This window comes from Bombina bombina, chromosome 3 (genome assembly GCF_027579735.1).
Source record: "Bombina bombina isolate aBomBom1 chromosome 3, aBomBom1.pri, whole genome shotgun sequence".
Taxonomy (NCBI): domain Eukaryota; kingdom Metazoa; phylum Chordata; class Amphibia; order Anura; family Bombinatoridae; genus Bombina; species Bombina bombina.
The window spans coordinates 989,149,818-989,168,676 of NC_069501.1; the positions used below are offsets into that span (position 1 = coordinate 989,149,818).

At 39.5% G+C, this 18,859-nt stretch overlaps 1 protein-coding gene across 1 annotated transcript; it reads right to left on the reverse strand.

Annotated features, from left to right (window-relative positions):
- Positions 1 to 13,762: 13,762 nt before the first annotated feature.
- Positions 13,763 to 17,842, reverse strand: RPS26 (ribosomal protein S26). The gene is made up of 4 exons (XM_053704970.1): positions 17,749 to 17,842; positions 16,109 to 16,286; positions 14,988 to 15,118; positions 13,763 to 13,840 (listed from the first exon to the last, which is right to left on the reverse strand). Exons 1-4 carry the CDS (start codon positions 17,749 to 17,751, stop codon positions 13,805 to 13,807), a joined length of 348 nt encoding a protein of 115 aa, XP_053560945.1. The 5' UTR covers positions 17,752 to 17,842; the 3' UTR covers positions 13,763 to 13,804.
- Between the last annotated feature and the right edge of the window lie 1,017 nt (positions 17,843 to 18,859).

Sequence of the window (18,859 nt, forward strand, 5' to 3'; positions counted from 1 at the left end):
AGTTACTGCCCTATAAAGGAACGTTAATTAGGAGGGAGGGGATAATCCTAAAAGGAATATCACAGATACAGATAGTTACGAACACCTCAGACAGAACCCTACCAATAGGTTTCAACGAGAGCTTATGCACCTTCTGGATGGAGCAGTGGAGGATGGCCTTATCGATTTAGAAACATCCAAATACCTTTATGTGGAACACCCGGTTATCCCACTATTTCATCATCTACCGAAGGTGCACAAGACTCTAGTGAATGTACAGGGTAGACCTATAGTCAATGGGATAGGTTCTATGTTGGAACACCTTTCTGAGTGGCTGGATGGGGTGCTTCAACCCCTTGTCAAATCTCTCCCTAGTTATACTAGGGATTCCAAACAGGTGTTGAATAAGGTTGAAGGCTTGAGATGGTCTTCGGACTGTGGATGGCTCACTGTGGATGTTGTCTCATTATACTCCTCTATACCCCATGTTTGGGGTTTGAAAGCAGTTGCTTATTTCTTAGAGAATGGGACAGCACACAGTGAGCCATTCAGAAACTTTGTTTTGGAGGTGACACAGTTTTTACTGTCACACAACTATTTCCAGTTTGAGGGGGAGTTCTATATGCAGAGATGCGGGACCGCCATGGGTGCCAAGTTTGCGCCAACCTATGCTAACTTGTTCATGGGTTGGTGGGAGCGGTCCAGCATCTATGCAGATGGGAACCCCTTCAGACCTGCAATCCTGCTATACCTACGCTACATAGACGACCTGCTGTTTGTCTGGCAGGGAGAGAAAGAACAGGCTGAATGCTTTGTGGACTATCTGAGAACAAATGATGTGAACCTACGGTTCACACTTGAGTTCAATAAGAACACAGTGCACTATCTGGATTTGGAATTGAAGGGATGGCCAATGGGCATGGTCACCTCTGAGGTCTACAGGAAACCTATATCAGGCAACAGTCTCCTACATGCTAAGAGCTGTCATCCGAAACAAATGCCCTATTCGGTGGCTAAGGGACAGTTTGTGCGATTGAAACGCAATTGCACTCTACCCCTCAGCTACAAGAGACATGCAGACGAATTAGAACAACGTTTACTACAAAGAGGGTATAGTAAAAAGATCGTTAAAAAGGCTAGGTATGAGGTTAATTCCCTTTCTAGAGAACAACTTTTAAAGGATAAAGTACCTTATAGGGAAGATCAAGAGAATAAACTGACCTTTGTCACGGATTACTCAGCCCAATATGGGGAGATCTGTGAAATAGTCAGAAATCATTTCCACCTGTTGTTGGCGGATGATGCTCTTGCCGTGACTGCTAGGAAGGGCTGTAGGTTCTCCTACAGGAGAAATAAAACTATTGGCAATTCAGTTTCGCCATCTATGCTCAAGAAACCTGACTTAACAGTGGGACCATCCTCCTCGTGGCTTAGACATAGAGGTACCTACAGGTGTGGCTACTCACAGTGTAAGGCCTGTGAATATGTACAGGTGGGTAGCAGCTTTTCTTCGGTGGTTACCGGGGAAAATTTTGAAATTACCTCTTGTCTTAATTGCAGATCGACTAATTGTATATACTTACTCTGGTGCTCAACTTGTGAACTTCAGTACATAGGTTTGACCACCAGGGATGTCAGATCTAGGATCAGAGAACATCTGTCGACCATACGGGTGGGTAAAAGCAGTACACCCCTGGTGTCCCATTTTGTCCAACAACATGACCAAGATTGTCGCTCGTTGAAGTGGACGATTGTGGAAAAGGTCCTTCCACAAAAGAGAGGGGGGAACCCTTTCAAGATCCTATCCAGACAGGAAATGTATTGGATTTTCAGACTACAAACCAAAAAACCTTTGGGCCTAAATTCCGAATATGATTTTATCAATCATTGGAATTAGTTCCCACCTATCTTTATTATATAATATATAATATATCTATATTATATAGTATATATATACTCAAATTTACATATGAGGTTCAGGTGTTAAAGGAACACTAGGATAGGGTAGTTCCATTGCTTTACTCTAGGTACATTTATAGATAGGTTAGATAGTGTTCTGTCTAGCTATTTGGTAATTATGTGGACTTATAACTACTTTGTACATGGGGACCACCTTATATACACTTAATCTTAATATACTGGATATAAATGAATGTTTGGTCTTTGGTGGTACATGTTTTGTGGCTACCAGATCTAGCCCCACACTATGCGTCTTTTATTTTATTCTATCCCACACTACAATCCCACTTACTCAGAACCAACTATTTAAGATGGATGATTTACATTTCTTGGATATACATATATACTTCACCAGATTAACTTTGGCAGTCAAACATCTATTTTCTTTTAAATGGTGGGTTTTGGGTTGTATAATTCGCATCTAGCTTTTTAGACTTATAAGTTTCCTTTCCCCAAATAAATTTTGAGGGCTTCACATCAATTCCTCTAAAGGTTGACTTTTTTCTTTTTTGTATAGGTAGTCTGAACAAGCTTATGTAAACCATATGAATATGTGAATATGTATATAAATGCAGGTTGACTACTCACTAAGTGTTTAAACTGTATAAAGAGATGGTGTGTGTACTGTTTAATTGACCTGACAGGCGTATTTGCATGTATATAGATCTATGCACAGGCAACAGATTTATTTACCTTAAGTTAGATTTTCACTAATGCTCCATCCCCTGTATGCCTTTAAATTCTAATTAGCAATTCACCAATGAAATAAGAGCATTGGATTGAAAATGCGGTTTGTTTTAAAAGTTTTTAGGGACTATGATTACGGCGTTTTGTGCCGAAACATGTCAGTCTGCTTAACTTCAGGGGTGTTCTATCCCCTCTCTCACTATATATTTTTTAATTTGACTCAATAAAATTTGCTATTTTTAACTATACAAGGTGCCTGGCAATATTTCTTTTTCTGTTTGGATTGCCATTTTGGTAACCACACCTGTAATTTTGAAAATTAATCGTTTGTGTCGGCATAGTCTATGCAATCACATTATTTCAAGGCCGGGATCGGATCATGGGGAACTGCCCACACAGCTAGGCATGCACCCTAGTCAGATTCTTGCTTGGTCAAAAGGGGAGGGGTGCAGGACACCATATAAGGTAGGACATTCCCTGCTGCCCTAACTGCATTTAAGTCGAGCACTGTTAGGAGGTATGAACCATCCTAATTGTGTGAAAGGTGTTAAATAAATAAATAAAAAAATGTTCTGACACATAGAAAGCTAGATATATGACTAGTCATCTAGTAGCGTTGCAGGGGTCAATATGAAAACTGAGAAAATATGATGCGTCAACCAATTTTCCTAATCATTCTTGGAACTCCTTTACATTAGGTTTTCAGAAACCAGTTTGTTTAAATAAATGTATGAAAAACAACCCCATAACCCTCTAACTTAAAGGGACATTCCAACCAAAACTGAAATGTACATAAGGGCATTTCAGATAGAAAGCATTTTTGCAATATACTTGCATCAGCAAACATGCTTTCAGTGAACTTAGTTTTAAAGGGACAGTCTACACCAGAATTTTTATTGTTTTAAAAGATAGATAACGCCTTTATTACCCATTTCCTAGTTTTGCATAAGTAACACAGTTATAATAATATACTTTTAACCTCTGTGATTATCTTGTATCTAAGCCTCTGCAAAATGCCCCTTTTTCAGTTCTTTTGACAGATTTGCAGTCTAGCCAATCAGTGCCTGCTCCCAGATAACTTCTTGTGCACGAGCACAGTGTTATCTATATGAAATACGTGAACTAACACCCTCTAGTGGTGAAAAACTGTTAAAATGCAATCTGAAAGAGGTGGTCTTCAAGGTCTAAGAAATTAGCATATGAGCCTCCTAGGTTAAGCTTTCAACTAAGAATACCAAGAGAACAAAGCAAAATTGGTGATAAAAGTAAATTGGAAAATTGTTTAAAATTACATGCCCTATCTGAATCATGAAAGTTTATTTTGGCCTAGACTGTCCCTTTAACCCCTTAATGACCACAGCACTTTTCCATTTTCTGTCCGTTTGGGACCAAGGCTATTTTTACATTTTTGCGGTGTTTGTGTTTAGCTGTAATTTTCCTCTTACTCATTTACTGTACCCACACATATTATATACCGTTTTTCTCGCCATTAAATGGACTTTCTAAAGATACCAATATTTTCATCATATTTTATAATTTACTATAAAAAAAATTATAAAATATGAGGAAAAATTGAAAAAAACCACACTTTTTCTAACTTTGACCCCCAAAATCTGTTACATATCTACAACCACCAAAAAACACCCATGCTAAATAGTTTCTAAATATTATGCTGAGTTTAGAAATACCCAATGTTTACATGTTCTTTGCTTTTTTTGCAAGTTATAGGGAAATAAATACAAGTAGCACTTTGCTATTTCCAAACCATTTTTTTTTCAAAATTAGCGCTAGTTACATTGGAACCCTGATATCTTTCAGGAATCTCTGAATATCCATTGACATGTATATATATATTTTTAGTAGACATCCCAAAGTATTGATCTAGGCCCATTTTGGTATATTTCATGCCACCATTTCACCGCCAAATGCGATCAAATAAAAAAAAATCGTTCACTTTTTCACAAATTTTTTTCACAAACTTTAGGTTTCTCACTGAAATTATTTACAAACAGCTTGTGCAATTATGGCACAAATGGTTGTAAATTCTTCTCTGGGATCCCCTTTGTTCAGAAATAGCATACTTATATGGCTTTGGTGTTGCTTTTTGGTAATTAGAATGCCACTAAATGCCACTGCGCACCACACGTGTATTATGCCCAGCAGTGAAGGGGTTAATTAGGGAGCATGTAGGGAGCTTTTTGGGGTAATTTTAGCTTTAGTGTAGTGTAGTAGACAACCCCAAGTATTGATCTAGGCCCATTTTGGTATATTTCATGCCACCATTTCACCGCCAAATGCGATCAAATTAAAAAAAAACGTAAAATTTTTCAAAATTTTAGGTTTCTCACTGAAATCATTTACAAACAGCTTGTGCAGTTATGGCACAAATGGTTCTAAATGCTTCTCTGGGATCCCCTTTGTTCAGAAATAGCAGACATATATGGCTTTGGCGTTGCTTTTTGGTATTTTGAAGGCTGCTAAATGCCGCTGCGCATCACACGTGTATTATGGCTAGCAGTGAAGGGGTTAATTAGGTAGCTTGTAGGGAGCTTGCAGGGTTAATATTAGATTTAGTGTAGAGCTCAGCCTCCCACCTGAAACATCAGACCCCCTGATCCCTCCCAAACAGCTCTCTTCCCTCCCCCACCCCACAATTGTCCCCGCCATCTTAAGTACTGGCAGAAAGTCTGCCAGTACTAAAATAAAAGCTATATTTGTATTTTTTGGTGTGTTTTTTTTAAAGCATATTTACATATGCTGTTGTGTACTATCCCCCCTTAGCCCCCAACCTCACTGATCCCCCCCAAACAGCTCTATAACCCTCCCACTCTAACTTAATGGGCGCCATCTTGGGTACTGGCAGCTGTCTGCCAGTACCCAGTTTAGAAGAAAAAATGTATTTGTTTTACATTTTTTAGACTTTTCTGTAGTGTAGCTTCCCCCCCACACAAAAACCAACCCCCCACCCCTCCACGATCTCTTTTAGTGTTGATTTTTTTTGGTGTGCCTAGGCCACTTAACATTTTACTTTTATTCACTTTCCGTAGTGTAGCGGTTCCCACCCGCTCCCGCCCCGTGCACGCGCGCGCGTCCGTGCGCGCCCCCGACGGTCCCGCGCCCGATCCCGCCCCCCTCGACGTCACACGGCACACCGATGGCCGCCCACCCGCCTCCCAAGTCGGCTCCCACCCACCAACGATACCGGCCATCGATGTCCGGTGCAGAGAGGGCCACAGAGTGGCTCTCTCTGCATCGGATGGCCATGTCAGGTTATTGCAGGATGCCTCCATATCGAGGCATCACTGCAATAACCGGAAAGCAGCTGGAAGCGAGCAGGATCGCTTCCAGCTGCTTTCCAAACCGAGGACGTGCAGGGTACGTCCTCAGGCGTTAACTGCCTTTTTTTTGAGGACGTACCCTGCACGTCCTCGGTCATTAAGGGGTTAAGTGAGAGCTTTGATTCTGCATGTGCAAGATGCATTTTCAAATATGCTTCATGTACCAGCATTTTAACCCCTTAAGGACTGATGACGTACGTCCTAAAAAAAATAAAAATACAGTTAATGACCGAGGACGTACGGCGTCGGTCTTGGAAAGCGGTTGCTTCCAGCCGCTTTCCGGCTATTGCAGTGATGCCTCGATATCGAGGCATCCTGCAATAACGTTTTTTACCAATCAGATGCAGAAAGAGCCGATGTGGGAGGCCATCGATCGGTTCCTGGATTAAGAGGGGGGAGGGATCGGGGTCGTGCGTGCGCCGCTACACTACAGAAAAGTGTAGTGAGAAAAGTAGGAGAGAATTCATATAAAAAGGATCTAAGGGATCTGGGAGGGGGTGGGGGCAAGCTACACTACAGAACAAACAAACAAAAAAATTTTTTTGTTAACTGGGTACTGGCAGACAGCTGCAGCTCCCAATAAGGTAGAGGGGGAGGATTAGAGAGCTGTTGGTAGTTGGGGGATCCTACACAGCAGCATATGTAAATATGCTAAAAAATTAAATAAAAAATGGAGATACCTTATTTTAGTACTGGCAGACTTTCTGCCAGTACTTAAGATGGCGGGGACAATTGTGGCGTGGGGGAGGGAAGAGAGCTGTTTGGGAAGGATCAGGGGGTGGGATGTGTCAGGTGGGAGGCCGATATCTACACTAAAGCTAAAATGAACCATGCAAGCTCCCTAATTAACCCCTTCACTGCTAGACATAATACACGTGTGATGCGCAGCGGCATTTATCGGCCTTCTAATTACCAAAAAGCAACGCCAAAGCCATATATGTCTGCTATTTCAATGAACTCAAAAAACTCAAAGCTGAATATTTTTGGAAGTAGTTTTTAGTTTTAGCTATTTTAGGGGGATATCTGTGTGTGCAGGTGACTATTACTGTGCATAATTATTAGGCAACTTAACAAAAAACAAATATATACCCATTTCAATTATTTATTTTTACCAGTGAAACCAATATAACATCTCAACATTCACAAATATACATTTCTGACATTCAAAAACAAAACAAAAACAAATCAGTGACCAATATAGCCACCTTTCTTTGCAAGGACACTCAAAAGCCTGCCATCCATGGATTCTGTCAGTGTTTTGATCTGTTCACCATCAACATTGCATGCAGCAGCAACCACAGCCTCCCAGACACTGTTCAGAGAGGTGTACTGTTTTCCCTCCTTTTAAATCTCACATTTGATGATGGACCACAGGTTCTCAATGGGGTCCAGATCAGGTGAACAAGGAGGCCATGTCATTAGATTTTCTTCTTTTATACCTTCCTTGCCAGCCACGCTGTGGAGTACTTGGACTCGTGTGATGGAGCATTGTCCAGCATGAAAATCATGTTTTTCTTGAAGGATGCAGACTTCTTCCTGTACCACTGCTTGAAGAAGGTGTCTTCCAGAAACTGGCAGTAGGACTGGGAGTTGAGCTTGACTCCATCCTCAACCCGAAAAGGCCCCACAAGCTCATCTTTGATGATACCAGCCCAAACCAGTACTCCACCTCCACCTTGCTGGCGTCTGAGTCGGACTGGAGCTCTCTGCCCTTTACCAATCCAGCCACAGGCCCATCCATCTGGCCCATCAAGACTCACTCTCATTTCATCAGTCCATAAAACCTTAGAAAAATCAGTCTTGAGATATTTCTTGGCCCAGTCTTGACGTTTCAGCTTGTGTGTCTTGTTCAGTGGTGTTCGTCTTTCAGCCTTTCTTACCTTGGCCATGTCTCTGAGTATTGCACACCTTGTGCTTTTGGGCACTCCAGTGATGTTGCAGCTCTGAAATATGGCCAAACTAGTGGCAAGTGGCATCTTGGCAGCTGCACGCTTGACTTTTCTCAGTTCATGGGCAGTTATTTTGCGCCTTGGTTTTTCCACACGCTTCTTGCGACCCTGTTGACTATTTTGAATGAAACGCTTGATTGTTCGATGATCACGCTTCAGAAGCTTTGCAATTTTAAGAGTGCTGCATCCCACTGCAAGATATCTCACTATTTTTGACTTTTCTGAGCCTGTCAAGTCCATCTTTTGACCCATTTTGCCAAAGGAAAGGAAGTTGCCTAATAATTATGCACACCTGATATAGGGTGTTGATGTCATTAGACCACACCCCTTCTCATTACAGAGATGCACAATCACCTAATATGCTTAATTGGTAGTAGGCTTTTGAGCCTATACAGCTTGGAGTAAGACAACATGCATAAAGAGGATGATGTGGTCAAAATACTCATTTGCCTAATAATTATGCACTCCCTGTAGATGTAAATTAGAAAAGTGTTTTAAATTGTATGTTTCTATCTGAAGCCTGAAAGAAATTTTGGGTTTCCTATGATGAGCATTTCAATTTTGGCTAGAATGTTCATAAAAATACTACATTCATTTAGCATCAGAGACACAGCCCTCTCCTGGTTTGCGTCATCTCTCTCAAACCGCTCGTTTTCAGTTTCCTTTAACAATATAACTTGTGATTCTACGCCTCTCTCAGAGTACCACAAGGCTCTGTCTTGGGCCGCTTGCTTTTCTCTCTATACAACCTGCCTTGGAAAACATATAGCCTCCTTTGGATTCCAGTACCATTTATTTGCCGATACCCAAATCTATCTCCTGATATCTATCCCTCTTTACTAAACCAGATTTCTGACCGCCTCTCTGCAATGTCCTCTTGGATGTCTTCACACTACCTTCAACTCAATCTGTCCAAAACTGAGCTGCTTTTTACCCCCTCTCCCCTCTCTGAGACATCCAACACCTGACATTTCTCTGACAGAGACTCTATTCTCAACACTTCCCCCCAGGTCCGCTGTCTTGGGGTCACACTAGACTCAGAACTCACATTCAACCCACATATACAAGCACTAACCAAATCCTGCTGTTCACACCTACACAACATTTCCAGAATTCATCCCTTCCTTACTCAAACTACAAAAATACTTATTCATTCCCTCATTTTGTCACGCATTAATTATGGCAATCTACTCCTAAATGGCCTTCCAAAACACCGCCACTCCTCCCTCCAATCTATTATGAATGCTTCTGCTATACTCATCCACCTAAGTCGCCGATCTACATCAGCTGCTCCACTCTGCCAGTCTCTACACTGGCTCCCCAGGATACAATTTTTAACCCCTTAATGACAACTGACATACCAGGTACGTCCTGCAAAAACTAGCAGTTAGTGACAATGGACGTACCTGGTACGTCAGTTGTTTAAGAGAGTGCTGGAAGCGATCGCAATCGCTTCCAGCAGCTCTCAGGGTATTGCAGTGATGCCTCGATATGGAGGCATCCTGCAATACCTTTTAACAAGCCTCCGATGCAGAGAGAGCCACTCTGTGGCCCTCTCTGCACCGGTAACAATGGTGCTGTGTTCCGGGGGGAAGGGAAGCAAGGAGGCTGCAGCGTGCGGGCGCGCGCGCACATATTAGCCACTGACACCAATGGAAAAAATAAAAAGTTCAAAACATAAATATATATATATATATATAAAAATAAATAAAAGGATCAGGGGGGGGTTGCTACACTACAGAAAAGTTTATAAAAAATTTTGGGGGCAAAAGTTTATAAATTGATGACGGCAATTAAGTAGCAGGGAGGGTTATAGAGCTGTTTGGTGGGGGATCAGGGAGGTCGGGGGCTAAGGCAGGGCTCCATTACAGCAGAATACATTTTTTTTAAAATAAAATAAAAAAAACTCCTTTTATTTAGTACTGGCAGACTTTCTGCCAGTACTTAAGATGGCGGGGACAATTGTGGGGTGGGGGAGGGAAGAGAGCTGTTTGGGAGGGATCAGGGGGTGGGATGTGTCAGGTGGGAGGCTGATCTCTACACTAAAATTAACCCTGCCAGCGCCCTACAAGCTACCTAATTAACTCCTTCACTGCTGGGCATAATTCACGTGTTGTGCGCAGCAGCATTTAGCGGCCTTCTAATTAACAAAAAGCAACTACAAAGCCATATATGTCTGCTATTTCTGAACAAAGGGGATCCCAGAGAAGCTTTTACAACCATTTGTGCCATAATTGCACAAACTGTTTGTAAATAATTTCAGTGAGAAACCTAAAATTGTGAAAAATTTAAAGGTTTTTTTTATTTGCTCGCATTTGGCTGTGAAATGGTGGCATGAAATATACCAAAATTGGCCTAGATCAATACTTGGAGTTGTCTACTACACTAAACTAAAGCTAAAATTAACCCTACAAGCTCCCTACATGCTCCCTAATTAACCCCTTCACTGCTGGGCATAAAACACGTGTGGTGCGCAGCGGCATTTAGCGGCCTTCTAATTACCAAAAAGCAACCCCAAAGCCATATAAGTCTGCTATTTCTGAACAAAGGCAATCCCAAAGAAGCATTTACAACCATTTGTGCCATAATTGCAGAAGCTGTTTGTAAATAATTTCAGTGTGAAACCTAAAGTTTGTGACAAAATGTGTGAAAAAAGTGAACTTTTTTTTTTTAATTTGATCGCATTTGGCGGTGAAACGGTGGCATGAAATATACCAAAATGGGCCTAGATCAATACTTTGAGATGTCTTCAAAAAAAAAATATATACATGTCAATAGATATTCAGGTATTCCTGCCAGATATCAGTGTTCCAATGTAACTAGCGCTAATTTTACAAAAAAAAGCAAAGAACATGTAAACATTGGGTATTTCTAAACTCAGGACAAAATTTAGAAACTATTTAGCATGGGTGTTTTTTAGTGGTTGTAGATGTGCAACAGATTTTGGGGGTCAAAGTTAGAAAAAGTGTGTTTTTTCCTCATATTTTATAAAAAAAATTTATAGTAAATTATAAGATAATGAAAATAATGGTATATTTAGAAAGTCCATTTAATGGCGAGAAAAACGGTATATAATGTGTGTGGGTACAGTAAATCAGTAAGAGGAAAATTACAGCTAAACACAAACACCGCAGAAATGTAAAAATAGCCATTGTCATTAAGGGTAAGAAACTTGAAAAATGTTCCGGTCATTAAGGGGTTAATTAACCTTAACTTACAAATCACACAGTCTAACTCCCAACTTTATTTCCTTTAATCGTGAAATATTCCCCATCCCATCCTCTTCGATCAACCTGACCTACGTCTCTCCACTCCTGTTATCTCTAAGTCTCCAAGACTTTGCAAGTGCTGCTCCTGTCCTCTAGAACTCTCTACCCCGCTCCATAAGACTGTTTCCAACCTTGTATAGCTTCTGACACTCCTTGAAATCCCACCTATTCAGAGAGGCTTACCATTTCTCCTCCATCCATCATCTGAACCAAACTAATACATGAACTGCCTGACTCACTACTACAACCAATGTTACAAGCTACCCCAACCTTATATCTCCACCCTATACCTGACCTCTCCAGAGCAGGGCCCTCTTCCTCCTGTACTAGATTTGTTTAGTTATGTTTTGTATTTTCTCACAAATCTGTCATTTTACACCCCTATCATTGTAACTAGCGATATACAAATAACCATACCTTGTTCTAGTGCAGATATTCAGTATTTTTAGCTAAATTTTAGTTTATACAGTGAGCTTTTTGCTATGTGACTTGGAAGAGCAACTATAGACCTGTACACACTAATTTACAGATTATTTGATTCATATTATACATGTACATTTTTAAATCAAGTTTAAATGATCTTGAAATTGTAAATGCTCCAGCTGCATTTGTAAGTTGGAGAACCCTATCAAGACATTAAAGTGAAGGTAAAGTTAACTACATATAACAATATAATAACACTTGTCACACAAATTGACTAGGAGTTTCATTGATCACTTTTGTAATTTTAGACAGAAAGTTAACATTTTTACTCACAACTTTTAGATAATAAAAATCAACCCGTAATTGTTTTTTTTCCTAGGGTCACGTTTTATTTGTATCCTATTGAAATGCTGGCCGTTAGGTAGCCGTCAAACGTCATCCGCCTCTCATATGCGCATGCGTTAGGTGCCATTGTTCAGTGCGATAAAAGCGCGCTCCTACTTTGCATACAAAAATTGACGCCTGCGCACAAGACCTTTGCCAACTATCAGACCTTTGAAACTGAAACGCAGTGCCTTTTGGGGTTTGTAGTTCTCTTCCTTTTAGCGATCCTAGGTGAAAGCGGATGGGACCATTTAACAGCCCTGAGACAAGTGGCTGCGGATTTGTCAATGTCTTCGGTTATACGCCGGTGTTCTGGTACATCATGTAGGACAGTAGTGCCACCAGGGTTACCGTAGGCCAGTAAACATATGAGCAGTTTGTTGGATCCTCGTGAACGTGCATTGTTGTGACGTATAGAGCGGGTGGGACCGCTCTATATGTCATTGTCAGTAAACAAGGAAATGGCTGTGGGGAGGAGTCAGGGACCAAACGGTAGGGAAAAATAAAACTTCTATATTTAATTATTTGGGGGAAATAGTTAGCGACTGAGGTATTTATAACATGACTAACTCGTTAGAGTGTACAAATATGTAAAACTTTACCTTCACTTTAAGCCAAAAAAGTCAAATAGGACATGTAAATTTAAACATTTTTCCAATTTACTTTTATCACTAATTCTGCTTTGTTCTCTTGGTATTCTTAGCTGAAAGCTAAACGTAGGAGGTTCATATGCTAATTTCTGAGACCTTGAAGGCCGCCTCTAATCTGAGTGTTTCACCACTAGAGGGTGTTAGTTTGTGTTTCATATAGATAACAATGAGCTCATGCACGTGAATTTACCAAGGAGCAAGCACTGATTGGCTAAAATGCAAGTCTGTCAAAAGAACTGAATTAAGGGGGCAGTCTGCAGACTTAGATACAAGGTAATTAGAGGTAAAATGTGTATAATTGTTGGTTATGCAAAACTGGGGAATGGGTAATTAATGGAGTATCTATCTTAAAACAGAAATTCTGGTGTTGATTGCCCATTTTAGTGCAGTAAAAGAAATTTGCATTATACTTGCATTTTTCAGGGCCCTATTCCAGGAAAAAGTTACCAAATTAAACAGTTCTATCAATTCCACTGAGTTTGGTACCTGTTGATTAAATTCATATGTTCATGTTTGCACACATTGCCTTGTCATATTTGTCTAATAGCCCTCAGCAGAAGAGATGAGGGGAAAAATAGGTCCCAATATAATATTGCTTTACTGAACCTACACCTTTACACTTCTATTTATAGGGACAGTAAAGTCAAAACTAAACTCATGATTCAGATAGAGCATGCAATTGTAAAAAAAAAAAAAAAAAAGAAAACTTTCCAGTTTACTTGTGTTATCAAATTTGCTTTGGTCTCTTGGTATCTTACTGATCAAACTAGGTAGGCTCATAAGAGCTCAGGAGTGTGCACGTGTATCCTGTCCTTGCATGGTCTACTCTATATGAACCATGAAAGTAATTTTGACTTTACTGACCCTTTAATATATTTTTTTTTAAATGTAATTCTCAGGCTAATCTTTGCTTTGAATACACCATGAATAGCATTCAGTTTAATATTTATATAAGCAGGAAAATGCAGCTTTAATAAAGAGAAAGATTATGGTAAAAAAAAAAAAAAAAAGACTTAAAATGCATTCTTAAAAGCAAAACGCAAATTTGAAATTGTTTCTCTATAGCAGTAAAGCAGACATCTTCTAGTACGGTGGTTTGTGATCAATAACTGCACTACACAAGGTTTGTTTTAAACTGTTTATTTGGTAAGATACATCTGGCCTTCTTACATTGGTTTTGGAGGAGCTCTTGGAGGTGCACCCTAATGAGAAAAACAAAAGAACAGATGTTAGAAACATTGCAATAGAACTAAAACCTAGAAGTAGTGGAAGATGGGCTTTTTTCTGATCTGGTTTGACTGGTAAAGCCTTTATATGGCCCATGGCAAATTAAATGATTATAATGGAAAAATGACAAGCTCTAATTTGCTAGCACATGTCACTTTAGCACATGCAGCATTGCAACTGTTTAACCCCAGAAAATGGTTTACAGCTTGGGATCAGCAGTTCTGAGCTGGTGACCCAATCAGCAGTCAGTCAGCTGTGTGTGACTGCCACTCCTGATTGGCTCATTGACCGTTTCTCCAGGTCTGGAGAGGTACTTCAAACCCCAAAGGTGTTGAAGTTACAGGGTTGCTAGTGCTATAATTTTCCACTATATCGGCTACTGAAACTACAAGAGTCAACAAAAAAAACACAGGTTTGTAAAGTTGCTATACAGACTTTTTGCAATAGAGAGATCTTAAAGTGATGTTAACTTTACACATTTTAAAATCAGATATGGAAACAATGCAATATTTTACATGTACTTTAATCGATCACTTCTAAGACGGCCCTAACTAATCTAGCTGTGTCATTCAGCGCATCTTTTAAAAATGATCAAATAAAGTCCATCTAAAACATTAGATTCCGGACCTGATATTAAAACATGTAAAATGTACCATAGAATACATTTCGGACCTATACAATCTTAATAATGAAAACCATGAAACTGCTGAAGTACACAAACAGGCTGCTAACCACCTAAAACCATGCACTCTACATGGGTTTGGGTTCAGTGATGTAGCCCAACAGCAAATGTTTTGAATGTGCTTAAGTTACAATTTCAATACACAATAGTTAACGTAAAATATAACTGGATTCATAAGACACTAGTTATACTTCCTTCAAACAAGTCCAGGATCTGCTGCTGAGAAAAATAATGATTAAATTAGCAGCAGCGTGTCATTTTAAATCATTCCAGCAGTGATAACTTAAAAAAGTATTTTAGAACACATAGGATTTTAGCTTTTAGAGAGTTTACAAATACTTAAACTTCTATCCTAAACCAATCTAAAAAGGTATTTAAAATGTGCCAAACAATCTAGACATGAAAGCTTCCTTTTTCAGCATTAAAAAAAAAACACATACCGCTGGCCTGAATCTTGGAGGTGGGGTACGGTCCTTGCGAGCCTCACGTGAGCGATTTCTGACAACCTTACTGTGGATGGCACAGCTGACGCAGTAATGCAGTTTCACGTACAGCTTTGGCAGAACGTAGGCTGTGAATGAAAACATTAGGTTATTAACTTCAGTTTTAGCAAACTGTTCATAAGCCGATGTATCTTAAAGTTCAGGTACTTTTGTAGTATAAGCAATACTAAAGTGAATATTTCTAAATGAAATCTTAACACATTTATTAATAATTTGAATATGTTTACAACATTCCAATTTAGTTTGGCCCTTAAAAAATATTTTCCCAACCACCGTAACATGCACAAATGAGAATATCCTTAAAATCAGTTACTGCTCATTTTATGTAAACTGACACCAGCCCACTGTTTTAAATCAGGGTTCTTCAAAACACAGGTTGGGACCCATTACTAGGTTGTAGAACCATGTTTATTGGGTAACTACTTGTGCTGAAGGGGAGAGTGTGTGGTGTTATTACAACACTCAAGTTTGACTACAAAATTGCAGTCTCTTGTATATTACATTTTCAGACCAAGCATAAAAATAGGGTTGCAAAGGTATTTGATATCATGGCACAGTGAAAAGTTTGAAGAACCATATTTTAGATAATTTCATTGTAACCGGTTGACAGGATCTTGGTAGCCTTTGCTGAAAAAAAAACCTAGATAGGCTCAACAGCAACAATGAACCACAAGGAAACAAACACTAATTGTTGACTACACAAATGCATAGTTTATTTAGGTCCCAACAGTGCACTGCAGATTTGGAGGCAGTGTAACTTATTTGCTGGCTTTGAACTCTTATGTGGAAGCAACCATGGAATAATAAAATAATCTAAAAGCTTTTCTACCCTTCTATATCCCTTTAACCTAGGTCCTAACAGCAGTCCACAATACAAATTGAGGCCTATTGAGTTTAGTAAAGGTCCGCCTGCAAACACAAACGTGTTGAACTTTAATAGACCCAAAGTATGCAGGTAAGGCTGGCTAAAAAATTAAAGGCAACCAAGCATTACCATGAAAACACAAAGCATCATTAAAAACAAAGCATTTTAAGTACTAAACATGATACAAACTTACAATCAAATACACTAGCTTCGGATATATCTCTGACAGCTGCAGCCTCCACAATATTCCTTATTACAAACTTTTTGATAGCCTTGTCTTTAGGAACACATCGAGCACAGTTGGTGCAACGGATGGGCTGGACATGTCCGCGGCCCTTCTTAGCACGTCCGTTATTCCTTCTCTTCTTGGTCTGATTTGGGAACAAACGGGAAAAAATTAGAACCCCCAAGTAGAAAGGATAGTAGATAATAGAGCATTTCAAAATTTACTGGCATTTATATAGAAGCTGTTTAGAACAGTCCAATGGTTAAAATACTAGAAAGCTAGCAAGCATACTGAATCTAGGGCAAACAAACTTAGGAACTAGTGTGATACAGGAGGGGGCAGAGAATAACTGGCTACCAATATTTTTTCAAAGCCCTATGTCAGGTTAAAGGCCTTCCAAAAACAACAGACTGTACATAAAACCATTATAAACAGCATGTGAAGAAAAAGGGGAAAGAAAAGCAAGCAGAAATAACTTTCCTACAAATGTCCATTGTAAGGCTTAAAGGGACAGTCAACACCAGAATTTTTGTTGTTTAAAAAGATAGATAATCCCTTTATTACCCATTCCCCAGTTTTGCAAAACCAACACTGTTATATTAATACACTTTTTACTTCTGTGACTAACTTGTAACGAAGCATCTTCTGACCTCCCCTAATCACATGACTTTTAGTTATTATCTATTGACTTGCATTTTAGCCAATTAGTGCATCACAATGTTATCTACCGGTATATGGTTTACCTGAACTACTCTCCCCTGTTGTGAAAAGCAAATACAAAAGCATGTGATTAGAGGCGGCCTTCAAGGGCTTAGAAATCATATGTGCCTTCCTAGGTTTGCTTTCAACTAGAATACCAAGAGAACAAAGCAAAATTGTTGATAAAAGTAAATTGGAAAGTTGTTTAAAATTACATGCCCTATTTGAAAAATGAAAGTTTTTTTTGGACTTGACTGTCCCTTTAAATCACCTACAAAGTGAATGGACTAAGCAAACTAAATTAAAAACCACTACACCATGTATTACAACTGCATCGCATTCACAAGGTTGACAAATATAACCGCTTATAAAAAAAGCTTATAATAGCTTTGGAACCCAAGTGATGGATCGGTAAAATCAAGTTGCACAATGACAGAAATTGGATTTCACTATTCTGTCCTGTATGTCTACCTGCATGCCCGTGCTGTTATAAAGTATTTTTCAATAAATTAAGATTTTACTTTCTCTGTAGGCTTCTTGGAGTAGTGCCTGTTAACTACTTTTGTTGGCTTTCACTATAACATCACGTAGAGAATGGGCGGATATAGGAGAAATTCACAAAACTTGTGGTATCACCCAAACTCGAAACAGAAGTCATGAAAAAAACATCTGACTAGACACAGGCTTTAAACATGCTGGTAAAAATCAAAGGCCGTGAACATTTAGGAAACATACACAGCGCACTATCACCCCTACATGAATGAAAAATCGTATTAAACAGTAAGGATAGTTTTATGCTGGTAAAGTTATAAACCACATACGCCAAAAACCAATTTCGGTCAAACATATAACTACACAAAATCTAAAACATTGGATTGAGACAAGTCACCCCTTTTCCACGCTCTCACCATCTTGGACTCGAGGGCTGAAAAGAGGACCGGAAGCGGCGCGCTGCGCTTATCAAAGCGATCCTTCCGCGGCGGAGGTGACGTAAAGCTACGAACGGCACTATATACAACTGTAGAAAGACATTTGAATCCGCCTGTAGTTTAACGCGTGCGCTCTCTACAATGCAGGACTATTTAAATATTGGGTCTTATGCGGATGGATTTAGAGTGACTATGTGAGGTGCACCACGGCGCGGGCGCATTACACAGCAGTGGTTTTTGAGAGAGGTGTACAACTGTACACTCGCGTCGGGGTTGTGTAAAAGCAAAGGATATTACAGATGTAAAACATTGTATATGTGATCTAGGACTTCAATTATTTTTTTTTAAAAAAAGGTGTTTTTTCTTTCATACAACGGGAATGTACTCTTTCAGATAAGCATTTAAGATAAATTGAGCACATTTATTTAGTACAAATATATATTTAACCCTTTGATGACAGGGTTATTTTGTCTACATTGCAACAACGTTAAGATGTAAACAAATTGAAATACTGCGATAGTGCATGTGATTGTGAGATTTTAATGATGAGATCGGGTCAGGAGGGTGTCCCAGTGACGCTAGGCACACCCTCCAGACCGCGATCAGATCATCGGAAGCGCAGTTGGCTTTAGGACAGCCAACGGTTATGATGTTCTATTTCGTTATAACGGCAAAATGTGTCTTTTCCTGTGTAGCCCAAAATCCTACCACCGGCCCTGTATAGGCCCATTTTGGTATATTTCATGCCACCATTTCACCGCCAAATGCTATCATATAAAAAAAAAAAAAAACTTTTTCACAAACTAGGTTTCTCACTGAAATTATTTACATACCACTTGTGCAATCATGAGACAAATTATTGTAAAAGCTTCTTTGTTCAGAATTAGGCATCACACTTGTATTATTCCTGTCAGTGAAGGGGTTAATCAGATCACTTGTAAGGTTAATTTTAGCTTTAGTGTAAAGATAACCCTCCCAAACAGCTCTCTTTCCTGCATATATTTATATACAAATACCACGGTCGTGCTCCTACAAGTATGTCTGGTTCTAAAATATTCTTACTGGCTGCTAAATGTTAAACAAATTTGTT